The following is a 19125-nucleotide window of genomic DNA, read 5'->3' as shown; positions in this document are numbered from 1 at the left end:
ATACCCCCCGCTGGGTTTTTCAGAAGTAAGTTTTTCCATAATAAAGATATGTATCACACATGAATTATGAAATTTTTCTTCCAGTGACCTTGAGGTTCCCCAAATGACTTTGGGTCAAGGTCATGACACACCCTTGGGTCATGGGCAATCTTTGTATGGAATGAGAACCTACCAAGTTTATCCATAAGAAAGATATGGACTGGACACAAATTATGAATTTTACTTCCGGTAACTTTGAACTTCCCCAACAGTAGTAGATTCTAATGTCCCTCCATAAGAAAGATATGGACCGGACACGTTTGCACAGACAGACGGACAAGGCGATTCCTATATACCCCCCCCCCCCCAAACTTCGTTTGCAGGGGGTATAATCACAAAGATCAAATATAAGCCTCTAAACATTATCTATAAACATTATTATGACTTTTAGTCTTTAATAGAAGACCACTTAAATTTGTCCAAGTTGGTTCTGCAACAAATTACTTGAGGTCGGTGTGTTTTGCTTCGCCTCACCAGGTAGGAAATTAACTAACCAGATATCAGCCTGTACTCTGTCACTATAAAACTATGTAACTAATAACTTCCTGAAACAAGATGACAAACAAATGACTCTTATTTTGACATTTAATCAAGCATAGACAAAAACTTTACATATTTAACAGACATCAGTCACTTCTGTCAGTTTACAGTCTTCTTCATTGTCAGTGACATCCGAGTCCTTTCTTTCCCGCGCCGACTCCGATGCAGTCTCAGTCGATGCCGAGCTCTGTGATGCCGCAGCCTCCGAATTCTTACTACTACTCCTGCTGTGAGAAAATTCAAATGTTCCTTGTAACTGCTGCAGAAGAAGAGGTCCAAATTTCTGGTCTGAATTTAACCCATCCTCTGCACCAACTGATAATTCGGATTTCTCTTCACTGAGAAACATCCTTTCACTTGAATCCACCGGGAGATTTGATTGGTCACTTGTGTCCATGGATTCATGATTGTCTGCTTCTGTGATGGAGAATATGGAGTCTGGCATTTCTGGATTTTCTGACAGAAGCTGTCTACTCATGATTTCTTGAGCAGAAAAGTCCAGTTGAGGAAGTAGCAAGTCCAGGGCTTCCTTTGTTAACTCTGTAGACTTCATTTCCACTGAGTCTGCATTCTCCTTCAAAAAAATACATTGGAAAATAGAAATTAAAACACAAATGACTGACACAATAAGAAATGAATGTTGGCAGAAATGACATTACAGTAAAACTCGTTTAGTACGAACACTGATGTTGCAAATTCATGGATATAGCAAAATTATCATGTTTCCCCAGCTATATAGATTTTACGAATTTCTCATAAAGATATAACGAATTACTGTTACACGTATAGCGAAGTAATTTCATAGGTCCCAGTGACTTCGTCAAAACCGAGTTTTACTGTATCTGTAAAACATCCAAAAAGAATTATTATGTTGGTTTCCTTCGTCTAAGCAACCTTTTGAAACCCCTGTACACAATGGTCTTACCTCAATCTTCAAGGACACCCTGGTTTCCTGGTTTTTTAGGGGTAGATGTGTTGGACACGTGCAGCACTCGTCTAAACTGAACACCTGCTTTCCACAGGCCCCTCCCCCAAACTGACAGGCCCGGAACAAAACTTGGTATTGGTCTTCTCCAATGTCTAATAAGGCGTTAAGGAAGACAAGAGATGTTTGTAAAACACTTATGCCCCCCTCCCCCCAATTGGAATTTTTTTGCAAGTCCAAGGGGGCACAACTCTATCAAAAATGGCACGATTGTACCCAAAGCAGAACTTGACCTAGATATTCATCTGATTAATCTGTATTTTAAATTTCATCTCAGTATGTGCAACGGTTGCAAAGAAAATGAGCGGAAACTGCAAATAATTGACATTTTTTCAAACTCCAAGGGGCATCACTCTGTCAAAAATGGTGCGATCATACCCAAAACAGAACTTGACCTAGATATTCATGTGAAATATCTGTATACCAATTTTGATTTCAGTATTTGCAATGGTTGCAAAGAAAATGAGCGGAAACTGCAAATAATTGACATTTTTTCAAACTCCAAGGGGCATCACTCTGTCAAAAATGGTGCGATCATACCCAAAACAGAACTTGACCTAGATATTCATGTGATATATCTGTATACCAAATTTGATTTCAGTATTTGCAATGGTTGCAAAGAAAATGAGCGGAAACTGCAAATAATTGACATTTTTTCAAACTCCAAGGGGCATAACTGTGTCAAAAATGGTGCGATCATACCCAAAACAGAACTTAAACTAGATATTCATGTGATATATCTGTATACCAAATTTGATTTCAGTATGTGCAATGGTTGCAAAGAAAATGAGAGGAAACTGCTAATAATTGAAATTTTTCTAAGTCCAAGGGGAATAACTCTGTCAAAAATGGTGCAATCGTACCTAAAACAGAACTTGGCCTAGATATTCATGTGATATATCTGTATACCAAATTTGAATTCAGTATGTGCAACGGTTGCAAAGAAAATGAGCGGAAATTGCAAATAAGTGAAATTTTTCCAAGTCCAAGGGGCATAACTCTGTCAAAAATGGTGCGATCGTACCCAAAACAGAACTTGGCCTAGATATTCATGTGATATATCTGTATACCAAATTTCATTTCAGTATGGGCAACGGTTATGAAGAAAATGAACGGAAACTGAATGGACCGACAGACCGACGGACCGACAGACCGACGGACCGACAGACAGCAGCAAAGCAATATGCCCTCCCTTCTTCGAAGGGGGGCATAAAAATGGCATTATTGAGGAGATGCTTAAAGAACTATATGCGGTATATTGCATATATTTGCCCCCACAAAAGTCAAATTTTGAAAACTTCCTGAAATGTGCTGAATTCAATAAATTGTATGAGAAATATAAATGAACAGAAAATATTATAGTGTCAAAGCAATGTATTCACAATTTTTGTTTTTATGACGTCACAAACTAGTCCGATTTTATATCCTTTTTCAGAAAGAGGACAAAATGGACAAAATTTCAACAATTTTAGCTTTAAAATTTATAGAGCGCAAGTTTGTTCAGGAACAATATTGACATATTTCATTGATATTATCATTCTACATATTATATCAAAATATTGATCCTGAACACACATGCGCTCGGTGACTTTTACTCAAAATATCGGGGAAATATGTACATTTTTCTGTAAAATTCATAAAAAACTGAAATTTACGTCATGTTTGTGACGTCATTACATACATATGACGTCATTACTTATGAAAATATAACTTAATTAAATATATCTCCATCAAAGTTTGATTTGGGGGGCAAATATTGGTTATTACCGAATAAAGTTCTTTAATGATTTTCATGGATTATGAGTAAAAAATTTATGTTTAAATTTTATATTCAAGTACTGAAATGAAGCTTATGCCACTGCAAGGAGATTGGAACTGCTAGTGCAGTTTAATTTTGTGTTTCTATATTTTTTTGAAAATGATTAAATGCATATAAATTTTTGATTTTGTGACAATGCAAGTGTCCTTTTTAAAGCAGGTTTGCTTTGATTTTTAAATTTTCATTTGATTTTTTTTAAAAGTATATTTTTGAGAAGGATACGTTTTTTGCAGTATTTGGACAATGGAATGGCTCTCTCGGAACATTTGGCTGAATTTTCATTTATGAAGATACATCTTGGATAAGCTGGAGGTCTGTAATGGTACCCCTCAGATACTGCTATCCGTCTCTGTTTGGACTGTCTATGTAATAGGGCCTCCTACAACAAACGGAATAAGTATATCTCTATCATCGCATAAGAAATACAGTTGATTGTCTGACAGCCATGCATGAAGTTATTATTGTGTGTGATGACATCCTTGAATTAAACACAATTTTATTTGAGTAATTTTAGTCACCAGAAAATTATTTATTGATTAGCTTTATGAAAATAATAGTCTGTTAAGGGAAAATTTGGATCCCCCTGACTGAATTTGTTGAATTATTAAATGTATAATGTATACTGAAGCAAATGAAATACATGTATGTCAATATGCATATAAGATTTGATTGCTTATTCTTTATTATGTGTATAAAGGATTCTTTTTATATGGAATATTTATCACACTGTAATGATGATTTTATGAGTTTGTACAAGCCAGACCTCATAATTTTTTCATTTCACATGCTGAATACTAATTACCTTCCCATGTCTCTTGTGATATCGCTTCAGCCCCTTGAGCTGGCTGTACTTATCTCGGGAATGTACTTTGTTCTTGTAATACTTTATACTTCCTGCAAAACAAACCAAAACAGACACATGTATTATTACTATAAGACAATCATTTGTACATATGACAAGGGCAACATTTGATTCCACAAAACTCTACCATTTCCTGCACAGTATTAGCAAAAATTTATTTTTTGGTTTACAATATTTTCTTTACAACCCTTTTCACATGTAGAGTACTTTCCTTTTTACATAAGGACTATTTCCCTTTTTCACAACCAATTGCTTCCCATCTTGATAGTGGTTTCCTTTTTTAATACTTTCTTTCATGAATGCTTCTCTTTATTACATAACCAGTGCCTCCCTTTTTACAGACCAATAACTTCCCTACTTTATGTACCAAGTGCCTTCTTTCTTTATGTACCGAGTGTTTCCTTAATTTGCATACCCAGTGCCTCCTTATTTAACGTACCTTTTTAAATAACCAGTGCCTCCCTATTTTACATATTGAATGCCTCCTTATTTAACATAATCAGCACTTCCCTATTTTACATCCTGACTGCCTCTCTATTTTGTATACTGACATTACTGTCTCTATATTTTTCATAAAGAGTGCCTCCTATTTCCGGAATGTCTCTCTTTGTTATGTACTGAGTGCCTCCCTGTTTACCTACCCAGTGCCTCCCTTTCCTGCTTATTTGTCTGGAGATATTTCCTCCGCTTCTCCTTCATTACGTGCTGAAGCCTCTTGAACTGATCAATATACAGGGACTGAAGACGGATAAGTTTGTCTCTCATGATGAGGGCCACCTCCTCTGCTGTGTAAACTCCAGCATGTCTGCAAAACGATAACAAGAGGCCCATGGGCCACATCGCTCACCTGAGAAGCTTTGACCATTCTGTTCTTTACCAGATTTCCTCCTTGTAATTAAATATGAACAAGTTAATTGATAACTAAAACATTTTAAACTCTTGTAGAAATAAAACCACATGATCATAGGTTTACAGACATGTTTTGTAACAATTATGACACTACCCCGATGAAATTTAATCTTCATTTTTTAAAGTGTGCATTTATCAGTTTCAGCTTTTCATAAATGGTTCACAGTGTTTTTTTTTAAAAAAATAATACATATTGTAATGCAACTCTTTGGTTGCGTTTGACGTCCAAGTGATCAGTCATCAGAGCTACATGTACAGTATCAACTTGATCAAGTTCTCCTTTAACAGAGCAGATTTACGATCTTCGTGCACTTTTGGATTCTAGATTTCATAAAATTATGAGACGGTATGTTATAGATTGGTGCAACGATGGACTTAAGATTTTTAAAGCCTTAAATTTGTATTCCCAGTGGTTCATTGAAAGAAGATTTTTTCAAAAACATCCATATCAACAACCGCACGTGCAATTTCGTCTGTCTCTTTTCCCGAGAATTTAATGCTTCTGGAGAATTGAAAAAATTATCTAATTTATTTAAACATAATAGACCTTAAACGATGTTCAATGAAAACAAATAATTAGAGCAAACTAAATATAAGGGTGCTTTGGTAGAAAAGCCAAGTTGCTTGGTCACGGTAATTACTGTATAAACACTGCCAAAAGTAACGGTCATTGAGAGGCGCAGGAAACCCTAAAAATGTACAAAATGTATTTTAGGGTTTAAAACGGTTTTAATGCACTAATAAATAAGCTTAGAAATATTTTAATGTGAGTAACCGAATACCGATTTTAGTATTCTCACTTGAGCCTTTGGCTCAGGTGAGCCCTACTGTAAAATGATTAATACTCTACAGCCTTGTTCATTAAAGGGCCACGACAACTTTGAAGTAACATAAATTTTTGTGTAGCCCCTCCTAAAGTACCCGAAGCTTACTTGAGTAGATCCTCCTGGTCACTGTCTATACTCTCGGCATCACTGTCCCCATCCCCCCTCCAGGCCTGGTCCACTAGGGGGGACTCCAGATCAGAGTCACTGGAGCTCGCATAATCTACAACAAATCAAAGCGCAATCAGCATGAATGTTGAACATGGGTAGTACTATGACATGTCATGTATTATGAAACAACAGTTAAAAAAGGCCGCTTCCTTTAATAATGAATGTTGAATATGTGTACTGTAAGTTACTGTGGAACCATTAGTATTTGTGGTCGATCAACGAGGATTTCTTATTCGCCATTAACATTAAAATTAACATTCTCAGTAACAACCTTTTCATTAAAATGTCAGATCATTGAATCTTTACACAAGTATTACCAAAGAAATGGCTTTCTTATTAACCAATCAAAATTATTCACCCATGAACATTCCCCCTTTTTGTAATGATTCCACAGTACATCAGAATTATTTCTACTTGGACAAGTTGGTACAGCCTGAGAGTGATTATTACCCAGGGCCTTGTTGGCTATGTTGTCCCCTATAGAGTGTTGTCTCTGATGTTCTAGTACTCCATCAGGTCCAGTTACCAGTTTATAGTGATCCAAATCCTCCAGAAGACTATCAGCAGTTTCTACTGGCCTGCGCTTGTGATGGGCTTTCTGTCGTAGAATTATGGCTTTCCTTGCATGTTCCATGCAATATCTACAAAGTCAAATACATTAACTTTATAAAAAATTTACCTTATTTATTCATTCCCAAGTACTGGAAATCACTTTTTATTCCTAAGAACTTTATTTTCATCACATAGTGTGTTTGTAAATGTATCATTCATAGTATATAAGTATTCTTTAACATTATAAATTATAGAGCATTTGCCTTCATTCTTGAGAAGTTTGTCAAGCTAATAAAAAGTAAATGTCTTTATCACAAAAATAAGGTGTCATGAAAGTAAAGTGATCTGCAGTAATGCTAAATATGATAAATATTAGTATTATTCAAATTGTAATACCTATGAACCCCTTTCTTGTCAGACTTTGTTGCTGCACTTCCACATCTTTTCCCGTTTTTGGCCGAGTTGAACTCGCACTGCTTAAATGGAGCATTTTTATCTTCTAGGATATGCTTGCTGCAGAAGTCGTACCCTGGCAGTTTGTTGTGTGTACATGTACGATGACTGTACAAACAAAACTGCCCCTCAGGAGGTGAACGAGGTTTTCGAATGTTAATGTGAGGTGGTATTTTTGGTTGCCGTTGAGCCATCACTGAAACAAAAAAAAAATGTTGTTCAGCAATAGGAAAAAAATTATATTATGATGTTGAATCTGACTAAAATATTTTTTTTCTCCTGAGAATGAATTTACCAAAAAATATAGGCTTCCATGGTCACTTTCAGCCTTGAAAAATTCTTCAAGGTCTTTGAAATGGCACTCTTTACATAAAGTCTAAGCAAGACTGGACCAAAAGGAGTCTGATAGAATATTTGTTCCTGACAAGGATTTTCCACAGAGATCTTTACCTTTACATTTACAAAGAAATTGAAAGTTGATCAACATATTACAGCGTCTTCCCATGACACAATGTGGTGATGAATGAACCAGATCAGGACAAGGAAAGGAAATATAAATTCCACACATTAGTCACAGTACTATGCTTCATTTCTGAGCAAATCATAGTAGTACAAAGTACCATATAAGTAGAATTTTTAGGGAGGATTTAATTTTGGCATTATTAGCGAGGGTAATGAGATCGCTAAAATTTAATAATGCTAAAAATTAATTGCATTTTATTTGTTATAACTTCTTTAACATGCATTTTAAAATTGCTAAAATAACACCTCGCTAAAAATGAATTACCAGTTTTTCAGGACAAATCGCTAAATTTGCGTCTCGCTAAAATTTCCACTTATACAGTAATAAGTATTTGAAGCTGATTATTGCTGGAAATCTTTAGTGTTGTAGGTTTAAACAAATTTGTCAATGTAATGAAAAAATAAACAATTTTATTTTGGTTGAATTTAAACCTTCTATAAAAGGTAAGGAAAGAAAGTTCAGCAGTCATATCATGGGGAGCTAAAGGGATGCCCAAAGCGAAAAGTTGAAGCAGGCAGAGAATTCATTTCAACCAATTTTGATAGCAACAATTAGCCAAAGTTTGGGTAAGATTTTCTATATCGCTTTGAGTGACACCAGTCTGGTATTCAAGAGATCTCTGTCTGTCTCAATGAATCTTGCTTAGATCAGTCAAAAAAAAACCCCAAACAAACAAACAGTGTCCCATTCAGGATTATGATTTATGGGCTTATTAATAAGAGGCCCACGGGCCTTATAGGTCACCTGAGCATCATGCAACAACTTTCAAATGATTGAATTTGGTTCATAAATTGCCACACATTAGTCACAATGCTAATCATAACTATACACTTAGCAATTGTTTGGTTTGTTTACAATACCCATAAGCAGGGTAGTACAAAGTGTATGTCAACTAATCAGAATTTTTAATCAAGGATTTAACACATGAACCCCTGACATTACACATTGCACAATTTTTGAAAAGGCACACTCGCTTATCAAAAATGTCTGATTATCACTAAAAATTAAACAATTCATTTTCAGTATTAAGTTAGAACTTCCCCCCCCCCCCCAAATTTTGGTATCATTTTAACAATTCTGTCATATATATGTAAATAGTTCATCTGCTTATTACCCAGAAGTAAAAAAAGTTTTCATAGATGTAATGCATTTTCACTATATAATTGTGTCTTGCTAACAATTTCCTCTTATACAATTTATGTCTGAAGCCCATTAATTATGTACTAAATTAGTTTATTTAATACATCAGTGTTGTAGGTTTAAACTAATGCATTTTCAATATAATCAATGGAAACACCATAACCCCTGACCCTGGGGCCAAAAATTTTAATTTTGGTAGAGGCACTCTTGTTCATCATAACTATGAACTTAATTAGTTTATTTAATACCCAGGAGCAGAGAAGAAGATTTTCAAAGAAATAATGCATTTTCATATATAATCAATAGGGCCCCACCCTAACACCAGATGCCCAAAGGGGAAAATTTCACAATTTTGAGAGAACTCAATGCTGATTACAATCATACCAACAGTTTGACTGCTTGATGTCAACAATTTTTAAAGATTGCACTAATTTTATGGTTTTTATATCGCTTTGAGTGACACCAGTCTGGGACCACAAAATTCATAATTTTTGTATTCACCCATAGATGCTTTATGCCAAAATTGGTTGAAATTGGTTCAGCAGTTTCAGAGAAGAAGCTGAAAATGTTTAAATGTTAACGCACGACGAACGACGACGGACGAAAACAGATAGCAATAGGTCACCTGAGTTTACTCAGGTGACCTAAAAATAATAAAAGTTTTTGATCCAACTGTGTCTTGGGACAAGCTCTAAACCATGTCTGACTTGTCTGCAGTATTGATTGATTGTTGCAAAACGTGCTGGTGGAAGTCTACAACTTTTGTCCTATACTCAACACTTACAACCATTGAGCAATGAGGGATCATTTTTGTGCCAGCACCTTCTGCAACAGGAGACCTCAGTTTATATGATCTCATTATCATGCATCCCAAGGAACCCTGTCAACCGGGTTTCCATGTCCCACACTGGGAGCTGTGGGATTCGAACCCGCAATACAATGATCAACTCCTTACTCCACGACTCCAGAACAGACGCAGTGGCTCTAACCACTGCACCACTCGGGGCATCGGGCAACTGTCTGTAGGAAAATATAACTGTTACACATAATGCACAATATGTCTATCAAGGCCCCCCTTAGTGGTTTAGGCAAAAATCTGTCCTCTCTAAAGGGTTAAACTGTTACAACCAATTTAAGTACACAAATTTAGGATTTCTACAAGAGCTCTATTGGAGAACGTAATTTGCTAATTAAAATGAAAAGTGAAAGGTGTTTTTTCAGAGAATATTTTACCATGTTTACCTTGTTCAGACCTTTGTTTTCCAAAAATTATAGGTGCGGGATATATATTATAAAAATATATTTTAATAAATTTCCAGTTCTTTAAAATAAATTTTATAAAATTTCTAAGTTTCTTTCAACAATGAAAAAATGGAAAAAAATATTATGAAATCCAAATTCATTCAATTTTTATCAATGAAAAATAAAACTTTTCTTTACCGCGTGGCTTTCATCGATACTTTTGCGCTTGCGCACTGATGGGTCTCTCGGTGCATGGTTAAATGGCGGGGGAGCGATGGATTTTCACCAATTCGCAACTTGTAAACACCCCCAGCCGAAAATGTGGGATAGACAGCGACAAAGAACTTACGTATAGACAGCAAGCTGCCAACCTTATTCAAGACATGGGCCAAAAACTTCAAGTGTATCCTATTTGTCGGTTAAATTCGACGGCAAGTTTGTGACAATGTTATCGATGTTGTTTCGCTCGTGCTTTCGAAATTAATCGGGCAACTAGGTAATAAAAACGATCCTCCGATCAAAAATGAATGTTTAAAATCTTACCTGAGTTACCTTGAATAAGAATCACAAGGATTTATCCAAGGAATTCTCGGATTACTCCAGAAATTTAAACTTTTTATCCAGACGATCTGCGCACACCGTTGACCCAAATCTAAACCGGCATTTTTTCCATAGCTATCACGTGATATGTAGTCGCGGACACGTGATTTATGATGAAATAAATAATCAATGCATATTGCCTTCCTTTTGTAACATTAGTGTTTTCTATTTAAAAAAAGGCATTCTAAAAGAAATTTTCTTTTCCATCTTGTTTTTTAAAGTCAGTTTATGTTTTCATGAAACAATTTTTCAAGCCTAATAAAATCTGAATTAAAAAAAAGAATCAAATGTATTCCTAAAAATAATGGTTATAGCAGTAAATTTTGTATATTTGAACTTCAACTATGAATATTATTAAGTAACTACATGATTAAAGTTATATGTTGATGAAACATACACCAATGCACTTTTAATCCTTAACCAGTAATTTCAGTAACCAACTATGTATCAATACAGCTATAGTTTACATGCACCGCTTCTACATGTTCCATTCATTCACAGTTTTTCATCGAAATGTGAGTATACAGTCAGTGATTCAATTATACAAGTCTCTGTGGGAATTGTAAGATGATTGTCTTTTAATATATCAGTTTAAAATTTTTTTCAAATTCAGTTCATGCATGTGATTCAGATACCTTTTCTATCGGCCTTGGAGGAAACCTGGGCCATCTTATTCACATATTTTTTTACATAAATCTTGGTAATCAGAAATCTTTTTTTTTTTTTTTTTTTTTTTTTGAAGAAATTTTATTTTGCAAAATCAAATCTAAAGGTAGGAGCAAGCATGATAGAGTGTTGGAAAACGATCAATTTAAAGAAACTTATCCTTATTTTCATAGAGTATGGCTGCTGCATGTTTATTTTTGGCTGCAAAAGTAGAGGAACACGGATTTTTAGCCTAATTTATGTCTCACACGTTTTGCTGTTTATTGACATTTTTACCGAATTTATACTAAAAATTATGTTCTTTTTGGAATTTGGCAGTCACCCGATTTCGTCGGGTCACACCCGATTTTTGTTTAACGCTTTTTTTTATGACCCGGCGGGTCATGCTTATCAAAAAAGATTTCAAACACAAGTGATATCGGGTTACCAAAACGCTGTGGTATTATATAATGACAATCATGTTGTTAAAGCTAGTTTTTTGTAATCGGAAAAGCAATTTTCTTTCATAATGTATATAAAATCGATGGAAAGTTCAATCTTACTGGTAAATGCCAATTCTCACGGAGAAATCAAATCGAAAATACTGAGAGATAACGATATGGGTAAACAGGTCTGCGATAGAGTGTAGGAAAATGATCAATTTTAAAGAAACTTATCCTTATTTTCATAGAGTATGGCTGCTGCATGTTTATTTTTGGCTGCGAAATATGAAACCTTCAATTTTCATTTTTAACATGTAAATTTCATCAAATTATGGTTTTTTGTAACAGTAAATTATATCCTTTTTCAATCAGGATGCTCTACACAAATACTTTGTATATATATGTATGAAATTTAATCATGTTAATTATTGGCGTTTTTACTGAATTTATACTAAAAATTATGAATAAATACTTGATGCTGGAGGTTGGATATGCCAGTAATTGTTTGTAGCAGTGCTAACATTCTGAATTTCACCACGTTGAGAAGCATGTTAAAAAATTGTGGATTTATCTTGTAATAAGATAACAAAAGGAAGTAAAGGACTCTAAGGTTATTTATCTTCTAAACGTCATGTTGTGAGATTAAAAAAAATATTGTACATGAGAGAAATTATAATAAATGGTCAGAATCTTTTTAAATTTTAGATTTTTGTATTGCATTCAAGTAGAATAATTATCAGAAAAATAGATAAATGTACTTTTCTGTTCAGTTTTGCTTCTCCTTTTCAGTACTACATGGAACAAACTCATCAGCTGGTCACCAATGAAAACATCTTACTTCAAACGCTAGGTATACAGGGAACAAATTCTTTTTTTTTAAATGATTCATTAAATTTATAAACAACAGAAGCTTCTAGTAGTACATTTACAGCAGGTATTTACATGTATTATGTGTATTTCTTGTTAGGTTTCGACCTGTCCATAGAACACCCCCATACCAATGTTGTGAAAACCTGTCAATTAGTGAAAGGTGAGTGTTGAATATTACTTATAGATTAGAAATGATTTTACATTATAAGTGAAGATTTGCCAAGACAAAGAAAAATGATTTCATTTTTCCCTATCAATTTCAAGGTCAACCATTGTTTACAAAATTTCCATGTTTGCCGAAAGAGAAACAAGTTGGTTAATGATAGCTAACTGAACAATATTCATTTTAATTATCAACTTGCTCAGACTGAAATTTCACATAGAAAAACTGAGGCAAGTACCTGTATATCGTCTCTTTATGGAATTAAACAAGTTGCCTCTGGAAAAAAATTCAATTGGTGATATATATTTTGTATGTATTACTAATGGAGCTTTTTCTCTTTCCTGGGCAACACCAGCACCCAAGGACTTAGCCCAGACTTCCTACTTCTTGGCAACAAACAGGTTGGTTTTGAATACTGTGGTGCATTTAATATTCAGAAAAGTAGAAGACTGATCAATGTATTGTTTACCTACATGGATCAGCAAATACATTTAGAAGTACAAACTCTTGAGAGGCTTTCAATGTTTATACATATACAATATTGCTTTCTAGAAACTTGAAGCAAGGTACATTTTAAAATTGAAACTAATTCCATATCCAAAGAATTGTTTTAGAAGGAGATTCATTATCATAACTTTAAAAGTCAAAGGACATGGTTCAAAAAATAAATCAAAGCACTCTTTGAATATGGCCAACATGATTTGTAAAATCTTTTATCTTGCAACTATCTGTTATTTGCATTTACCATCTGTAAAACAAAATGTATATGTACAATGGAAAAAAGAAATCATTTCTAAAAATTTTGTAAGTAAATTAGTCCAATTTTAAATTCTTGTTTGAATTAAAAAAAATTCTCTGCTTGGTCCCTACTTCAATTAAACAGAAATCTATGGGTGATACCAGATATCCCCTTCATTCTGGTTTGATAGTTGTTTTTTTTTTTACAGAAATAAATAGCCCTATGATTCTCCCTCCCCTATCTAACTGCATCTGTATTATGATCTCTTCAAAATGAATACAAATGGCTAAAGAATGGAGGCGTACAAGGCGAGGACAATCCCCCTCTCTGAGAAAAAACGTTTATCAATTCTAAAAGTTCATGAAAGCTATATTTTTCGAAATTATATGGTTTATATAATCTTTTACACATTTAATTCTGTATTTCATTGTTTTAATATTTTGTTAGTAATTTATATTTCATTCATGTTTTTAAGATATGTGAAAACAAAAAAAAGAAAAAGCTTCACGTATGATTCGAACTCTCTCCATAGCGCAGGGTTTGTTGCAAGACCCACCGCATTAACCACTACGCTATGAAGTACATGTATATGCATTATCGATGTCTGTCATTGTGATTTAAATGATCAGGTTTGTTGAAGGGTATATTTTTTTCAGAAATGTTCAATTTTCATGTAGAATGGGTTCAGATTCCATTTTTTGGTCAAATGAAATATATTTCACATTTACGTTGCCGTCATTTAAGCGTTAATGAAGAATGGAGACTTGACCTATTCATGTTCAAAATTCATTTTTAATGGCTCTAGTAAACCAATTTTCCACTAAATATCCTTAACTGTCAACTTTGAAATTAAGATTGTCAAATGATAAGTCGTTCAGTAAAATAAAACAATAAAATGTTTTGAAGATGACTTTCCTGAGAACAATATTATTACCAGGTATTATGATTTTAGAAAAATATAACTTTTCCATGAATTTTGACAATTGAGAAATACATTGTCTCAGAACGGGGGATCTCCATTGTATTTCCATCGTACTTTTGTGTCTTTGAAGTAAAAATCAGTCGGTTCTACATTTGCAATGATTTGTCAATAGAGGGCTAGCACCACACAGGAAAAATTAGCATAAAACATTTCATGTAAGCCATCATATCAAAGATGGCTTCGTTTACTGTTCTTTTCATTTCAAACTAAAATTAGGGAACTTAATGTTTATTAAAAGCTATTAGGTCAAGAAAAAAATAGGTCAAATACACATATATAGTTTGTCCTTATTTAAGAAGTTTACATGAGTGATGTTTTGTATTTAGAGTGTAGCATTTTAAGTACACAATTGTAAACTTGTGACAAGGCAGTCTTTTTGATATGTTGATTTTGTTTTCAGCTTACACCTGACCACCCTCTGTCTACAGTATAAACCTACAGTGGTGTCCTGTGTCTGTGTGGAGCTAGCCTGTAAATGGTCCAACTGGGAGGTTAGTGTGTTGTCATTGGGACATCACGACCAGTATTCCTGATCAAATTCTGTACAAAATCTTGTCCCATGAAGGGGGGGGGTCAAAGATTTATAGATGAATATAAAGAAAACATATCAAGACAATCACATTGTCTTGGATTGATATTGCTGGATTCCCCTTGTTATTTGTTCAACTTGTGTTCAGATTTAGATTTGAACTTAGTAATGGGTAAATTTTTTGCTGTGAAATTTATTTTTTTAATTTACTTTTAAAATCCATAAGAATAAATTGACCTCCTTGCAAGTAAGAAAACAATAATTTGAAAACTATCAAATACAGTTTCTAAAATTGATTGTTTTTGGGCCTGGGCACATCAGTTTGACACATCAAGTTTTATTTTATTTTAAGTAAAATAAAAAGCTGGTAATGTGGAAACCACCAATCCCCCCAAAATTCTGTCATTTAGTCATAGTAGCTCCATTGCCAGTTACCATTTCATATAAATATGGTGCCTCTACAATCACTTTGTATGTAAAAAATGAAATATAAAAATACTTTTGAAATTGCAGATCCCTACATCCAATCAAGGTCGTCCCTGGTATTACTATGTTGACCAATCAGTAACTCCAGAGCTCTTAACAGGTAAAACATGCAAAAGCAGAAAGGCATTGAAATATGGGGACACCTTAGATCCAAATTTCAAAAATAGAAAAGAAAGAAACTGAAAATGGTAATTAAAACTGAATATGGTAATTAAAACAAATAAATAAATATACTTTAAAGATGACTTTTTCAAAACTGAAAATTCTACTATATAAGTACATTGTAATTGTTGCTTAAATGCTTTTGAAAGTTTTCATATTTTTCTTCAACAATTAGCACATAAAGTACTAGTATAGTACTTGTATATTAATAGCATGATTGGCTTACAATTGCTCAATGACTGTTACAGAATTAACTCAGGACTTTCTTAACATTCTGGATAAATGTCCAAGCAAATTGAAAAAGAGGATAATGACTTGGAAGGTAAGCTTATAAAGTAAAACTATATATAAGAAAATTGAGATTTTCATCCACACACATCCTGATTTTCACTCCAACCTTTTTTTCAATCTGTTTATAGAAATTTTTGCTATACATGTATATATTGTAAATCTTTTCTTATATTTGTAAACATCCTCCACCCATTTTGAAATATTTGACCATATATTGTTTTTAATATTTTATCAAATTGTAAATTATCATTTCAGTCTGGTGAGAAGGACAAAAAAGAGAGGGAAGACGTAAGCGTGTCTCAGAAATCTCGGGGGTCATCATCAGCACCTTCAGCGGCTCTAGGAAGTAACCCACAAAGCCATAAAAGCTCAAAACCTCATCATCATTCTCATTCGGGCCATGACAAACAGCCAGAGAAGTCACAAGGCAAACACACCTCCTCAATGGAAATGTCAAAGTCAGAAGCCAAAGTTAAAACAATCAAGACAGAATTAACTAGTCAGACGGTAGGTCACACGCACGGTAAAAACGTGTTTGATGCCATATCAAGTGATACGTCATTGAACGTTGACACAAGGGAGTCTCCAGCAACACTTCTGTCTCAATCAACCAGTGATACCTCAACACCAACTGTACAGAAGACGTCGCTGGCGGAGTACAAGGAACGGAGGGAACGAGAAAGGCAGGCAGCTATCAGTAAAAGTGCTAGTAGTCTACCGAACGTGGATAAAAAACAGGCATTAAACAAGGACATTTCGCACAGGAGTGTGTCTTCATTAGACAGTGATACAACAAGAAAAATGCACACACCAGAAGTTGAAAAAAGCAGAAAGTCGCACCATGATAAACATTCAAACAAACATTCAGAGTCTGTAAAAGGACTAAGTTCAAAGCCATATATTAAAACTGAACCTGGACTAGATGTTCCTGTACAAAACTATGATTCCAGGCTAAAAGTAGAGTTGAATATTGACAGTAATATGAATGCAGATTTAACAAGAGTATTGGAAGTCAAACAGAAAGTCAAACAAGAAATCAGCACACCTGACAAAATGGACCTCTATAAAATCAAAGTCAAATCAGAACCTCTGGATGAGGAATCAAGACAAAGTGTTGAATCTTTTTCAAAAGACTCTCCTCTTGTCTCTGAGCCTAACAGAAGCTCGGATTTAAAAATGAGAATAAAAACAGAGGGAAATTATTCACAAACAGGATCTTCTCCTCTAAAACTGAAAATAAAAACTCCTCACCCACCAAAAGAGAAACACAGTGGTACCCCAACATCTCATGAAGGACAGAAAGTGCCTCCAATGAAACTTTCTAAACATCCCTCTCGTATGGGCTCAGGGGATGAACACTCTAAACATAAAGAGGGTCACCATCACAAATCGCACAAGTCAAAACATTCTCACTCCCACTCTCATTCTAGTTCAGGGACCAATGGTAAGACTGATCTCAAACTTCGGATCAGCTTACCAAAGCATGCGGGGGATGGGGACAAAAACGTGGAGAAGGTGAAAGTAGAATCAAAGAAAGCGTATGAGAGTAGTCCTCTCGTTAACAGTAATAACTCCTCCAGGAAGCGGCCGCTAAGTCCTACGGGGGTTTTAGAAAACGATTCTCAGCAACAGCAGCGAAACAAAATGCAGAGAGCGGAAAGCATGAGGAGGTCGTCTTCAAGTCTCTCAAATCATTCTGTTGTCAGCATGGAATTATGTGATATAGGTAGTGATTCTTTGGTATCCGAAAACGATTTCAGTGTCTTACAGTCTCCCATAGCAACCAATGTTGCTGTTCAAAAGCAACTTGAATCACTTTCCCAAGTTATAGAATCCAAAAAAGCCATGCTAGGCAGTGCGTCTCGTATCAACCCCCCTCTACCACCCCCACTGCCCCCACCCCCTCCCCCTCAGTCCAGTCAGTACATACCCCCACCACCCCCGCCAGTTCAACCTTTTCCGTTCTCTTCAGCAAGTCAGCAGTATGGATATCAACCTTTGTCTGACCTTAGTGATTTAGATTTTCTATCAGATGACGCTATTCCACCTCTGCCGGGGGAACAGCCTCCCTCAAAACCCCCTCTACCCCCTTACTGACTCAGCTAGATCTCTGTGAAATGTACTGGTACATCTTCACACAAAAAAATAATTTCTCTGTTTAAGGATATGCATTGTAATTCATGTACTTGTAATATGGCTCAAAATTAAATGTAAGTTTATGGCCCATGTCATTTTTTGGAGTGGATGTACATATATTCTTTGTGAATCATTTACATTGATTGTAAATCTTGCAATGAGTAAGAGAAAATGCTATTAAATGTGTATTTTGAGAAGTTGGAGATATTTTATACTGTTGGTTGGTGCACACAATTTGCTAGTGTTATTTGTTTCTATATATATGTAGAAATAATTATAATAAACCTTTTTTAATATATATATCTAATGCATGTACTTTATTTTGCACAAAGAAAAAAAACATTTTATTAAAAAAATAAATAATAAATAAAAGCTGTCTGATATGTGTACTGTTAGATACTTAAAATATTTCATCTGAAGATTTCTTGTACCTTGATTGCCCTTTTATTCTATAGTTAATTTCTTGTGTCAAATTGATATTTCATGTATATATATTAATTTTTGTCTATAACTTAAAACTTCTTGTCAGTAAATCAACTTTAAAAACTTATTTAGAAAATTATTTAGATGTTGTTTAAGTCTGTATTCTCCTGTTTTGACCATTTCAGTATTTTGGCACATCCCAGTTGCAGACAAACCATTAACTTTCAATTATTGCCTGGCCATCTTTCTGCTAGACTTTTTATGTGTGTTTGATATTCAAATTTTTTAAGCCTTTGATATAATTGTTAATATGTGTAAGCTTAATACCTCAACTCCAAGTCATGGACCTCTAAATGTTGTATAAGGAAATAAACCACTTATCATCAATATCTTTATAAATCTAAAATAATTTGTGAAGATTTTCAGTTTTCCCCTATTCTAATAAGAATTTTAAAATAAATTTAAGCAATTTTATCCATGTGAAGTAGATTTTGCCTTTATTGTACAGACAGCTTATCTGGAAAATCTTGCTTGCAACAGTTGATTGAATATTATTAAACAGTTGGGTATTCAGTATGAAAACCCAATTAATTTGAT

General features: G+C 34.4%; 2 protein-coding genes across 2 annotated transcripts; one reads left to right on the top strand and one right to left on the bottom strand.

The window, feature by feature from the left end:
* Positions 1–610: 610 nt before the first annotated feature.
* Positions 611–7384, bottom strand: LOC134232415 (KAT8 regulatory NSL complex subunit 2-like). The gene is made up of 8 exons (XM_062714364.1): positions 7098–7384; positions 6600–6790; positions 6087–6201; positions 4887–5050; positions 4186–4277; positions 3606–3762; positions 1505–1659; positions 611–1153 (listed from the first exon to the last, which is right to left on the bottom strand). The coding sequence occupies exons 1-8, from the start codon at positions 7346–7348 to the stop codon at positions 656–658; spliced, it is 1623 nt and encodes a 540-aa protein (XP_062570348.1). The 5' UTR covers positions 7349–7384; the 3' UTR covers positions 611–655.
* Positions 7385–10319: 2935 nt separating this feature from the next.
* LOC134232439 (cyclin-T1-like) lies at positions 10320–18897 on the top strand. The gene is made up of 6 exons (XM_062714405.1): positions 10320–10462; positions 12715–12777; positions 14902–14992; positions 15544–15616; positions 15927–16000; positions 16225–18897. The coding sequence occupies exons 1-6, from the start codon at positions 10320–10322 to the stop codon at positions 18064–18066; spliced, it is 2286 nt and encodes a 761-aa protein (XP_062570389.1). The 3' UTR covers positions 18067–18897.
* The last annotated feature ends 228 nt before the right edge of the window (positions 18898–19125 follow it).

The sequence above is a fragment of the Saccostrea cucullata genome, unplaced genomic scaffold, assembly GCF_032062105.1.
Source record: "Saccostrea cucullata isolate Sc308-1 unplaced genomic scaffold, CSIRO_AGI_Scuc_v1 ctg21, whole genome shotgun sequence".
Taxonomy (NCBI): domain Eukaryota; kingdom Metazoa; phylum Mollusca; class Bivalvia; order Ostreida; family Ostreidae; genus Saccostrea; species Saccostrea cuccullata.
The sequence above is the reverse complement of the archived record's forward strand: the minus strand, read 5'-3'. Positions and strand labels throughout refer to the sequence as shown.

What these genes read in the sequence shown, in the direction of transcription:
- LOC134232439 (XM_062714405.1), top strand. Translation starts at nt 10,320, where the DNA reads ATGGCGGGGGAGCGATGGATTTTCACCAATTCGCAACTTGTAAACACC. An exon ending in GTAAATGGTCCAACTGGGAG is followed by an intron (nt 14,993 to 15,543) that starts GTTAGTGTGTTG and finishes TTGAAATTGCAG; the next exon opens with ATCCCTACATCCAATCAAGG. An exon ending in AGAGGATAATGACTTGGAAG is followed by an intron (nt 16,001 to 16,224) that starts GTAAGCTTATAA and finishes TTATCATTTCAG; the next exon opens with TCTGGTGAGAAGGACAAAAA.
- LOC134232415 (XM_062714364.1), bottom strand. Translation starts at nt 7,348, where the DNA reads ATGGCTCAACGGCAACCAAAAATACCACCTCACATTAACATTCGAAAA. An exon ending in GCAGGAAAGGGAGGCACTGG is followed by an intron (nt 4,278 to 4,886) that starts GTAGGTAAACAG and finishes TTTGTTTTGCAG; the next exon opens with GAAGTATAAAGTATTACAAG. An exon ending in ATCACAAGAGACATGGGAAG is followed by an intron (nt 3,763 to 4,185) that starts GTAATTAGTATT and finishes CGTTTGTTGTAG; the next exon opens with GAGGCCCTATTACATAGACA.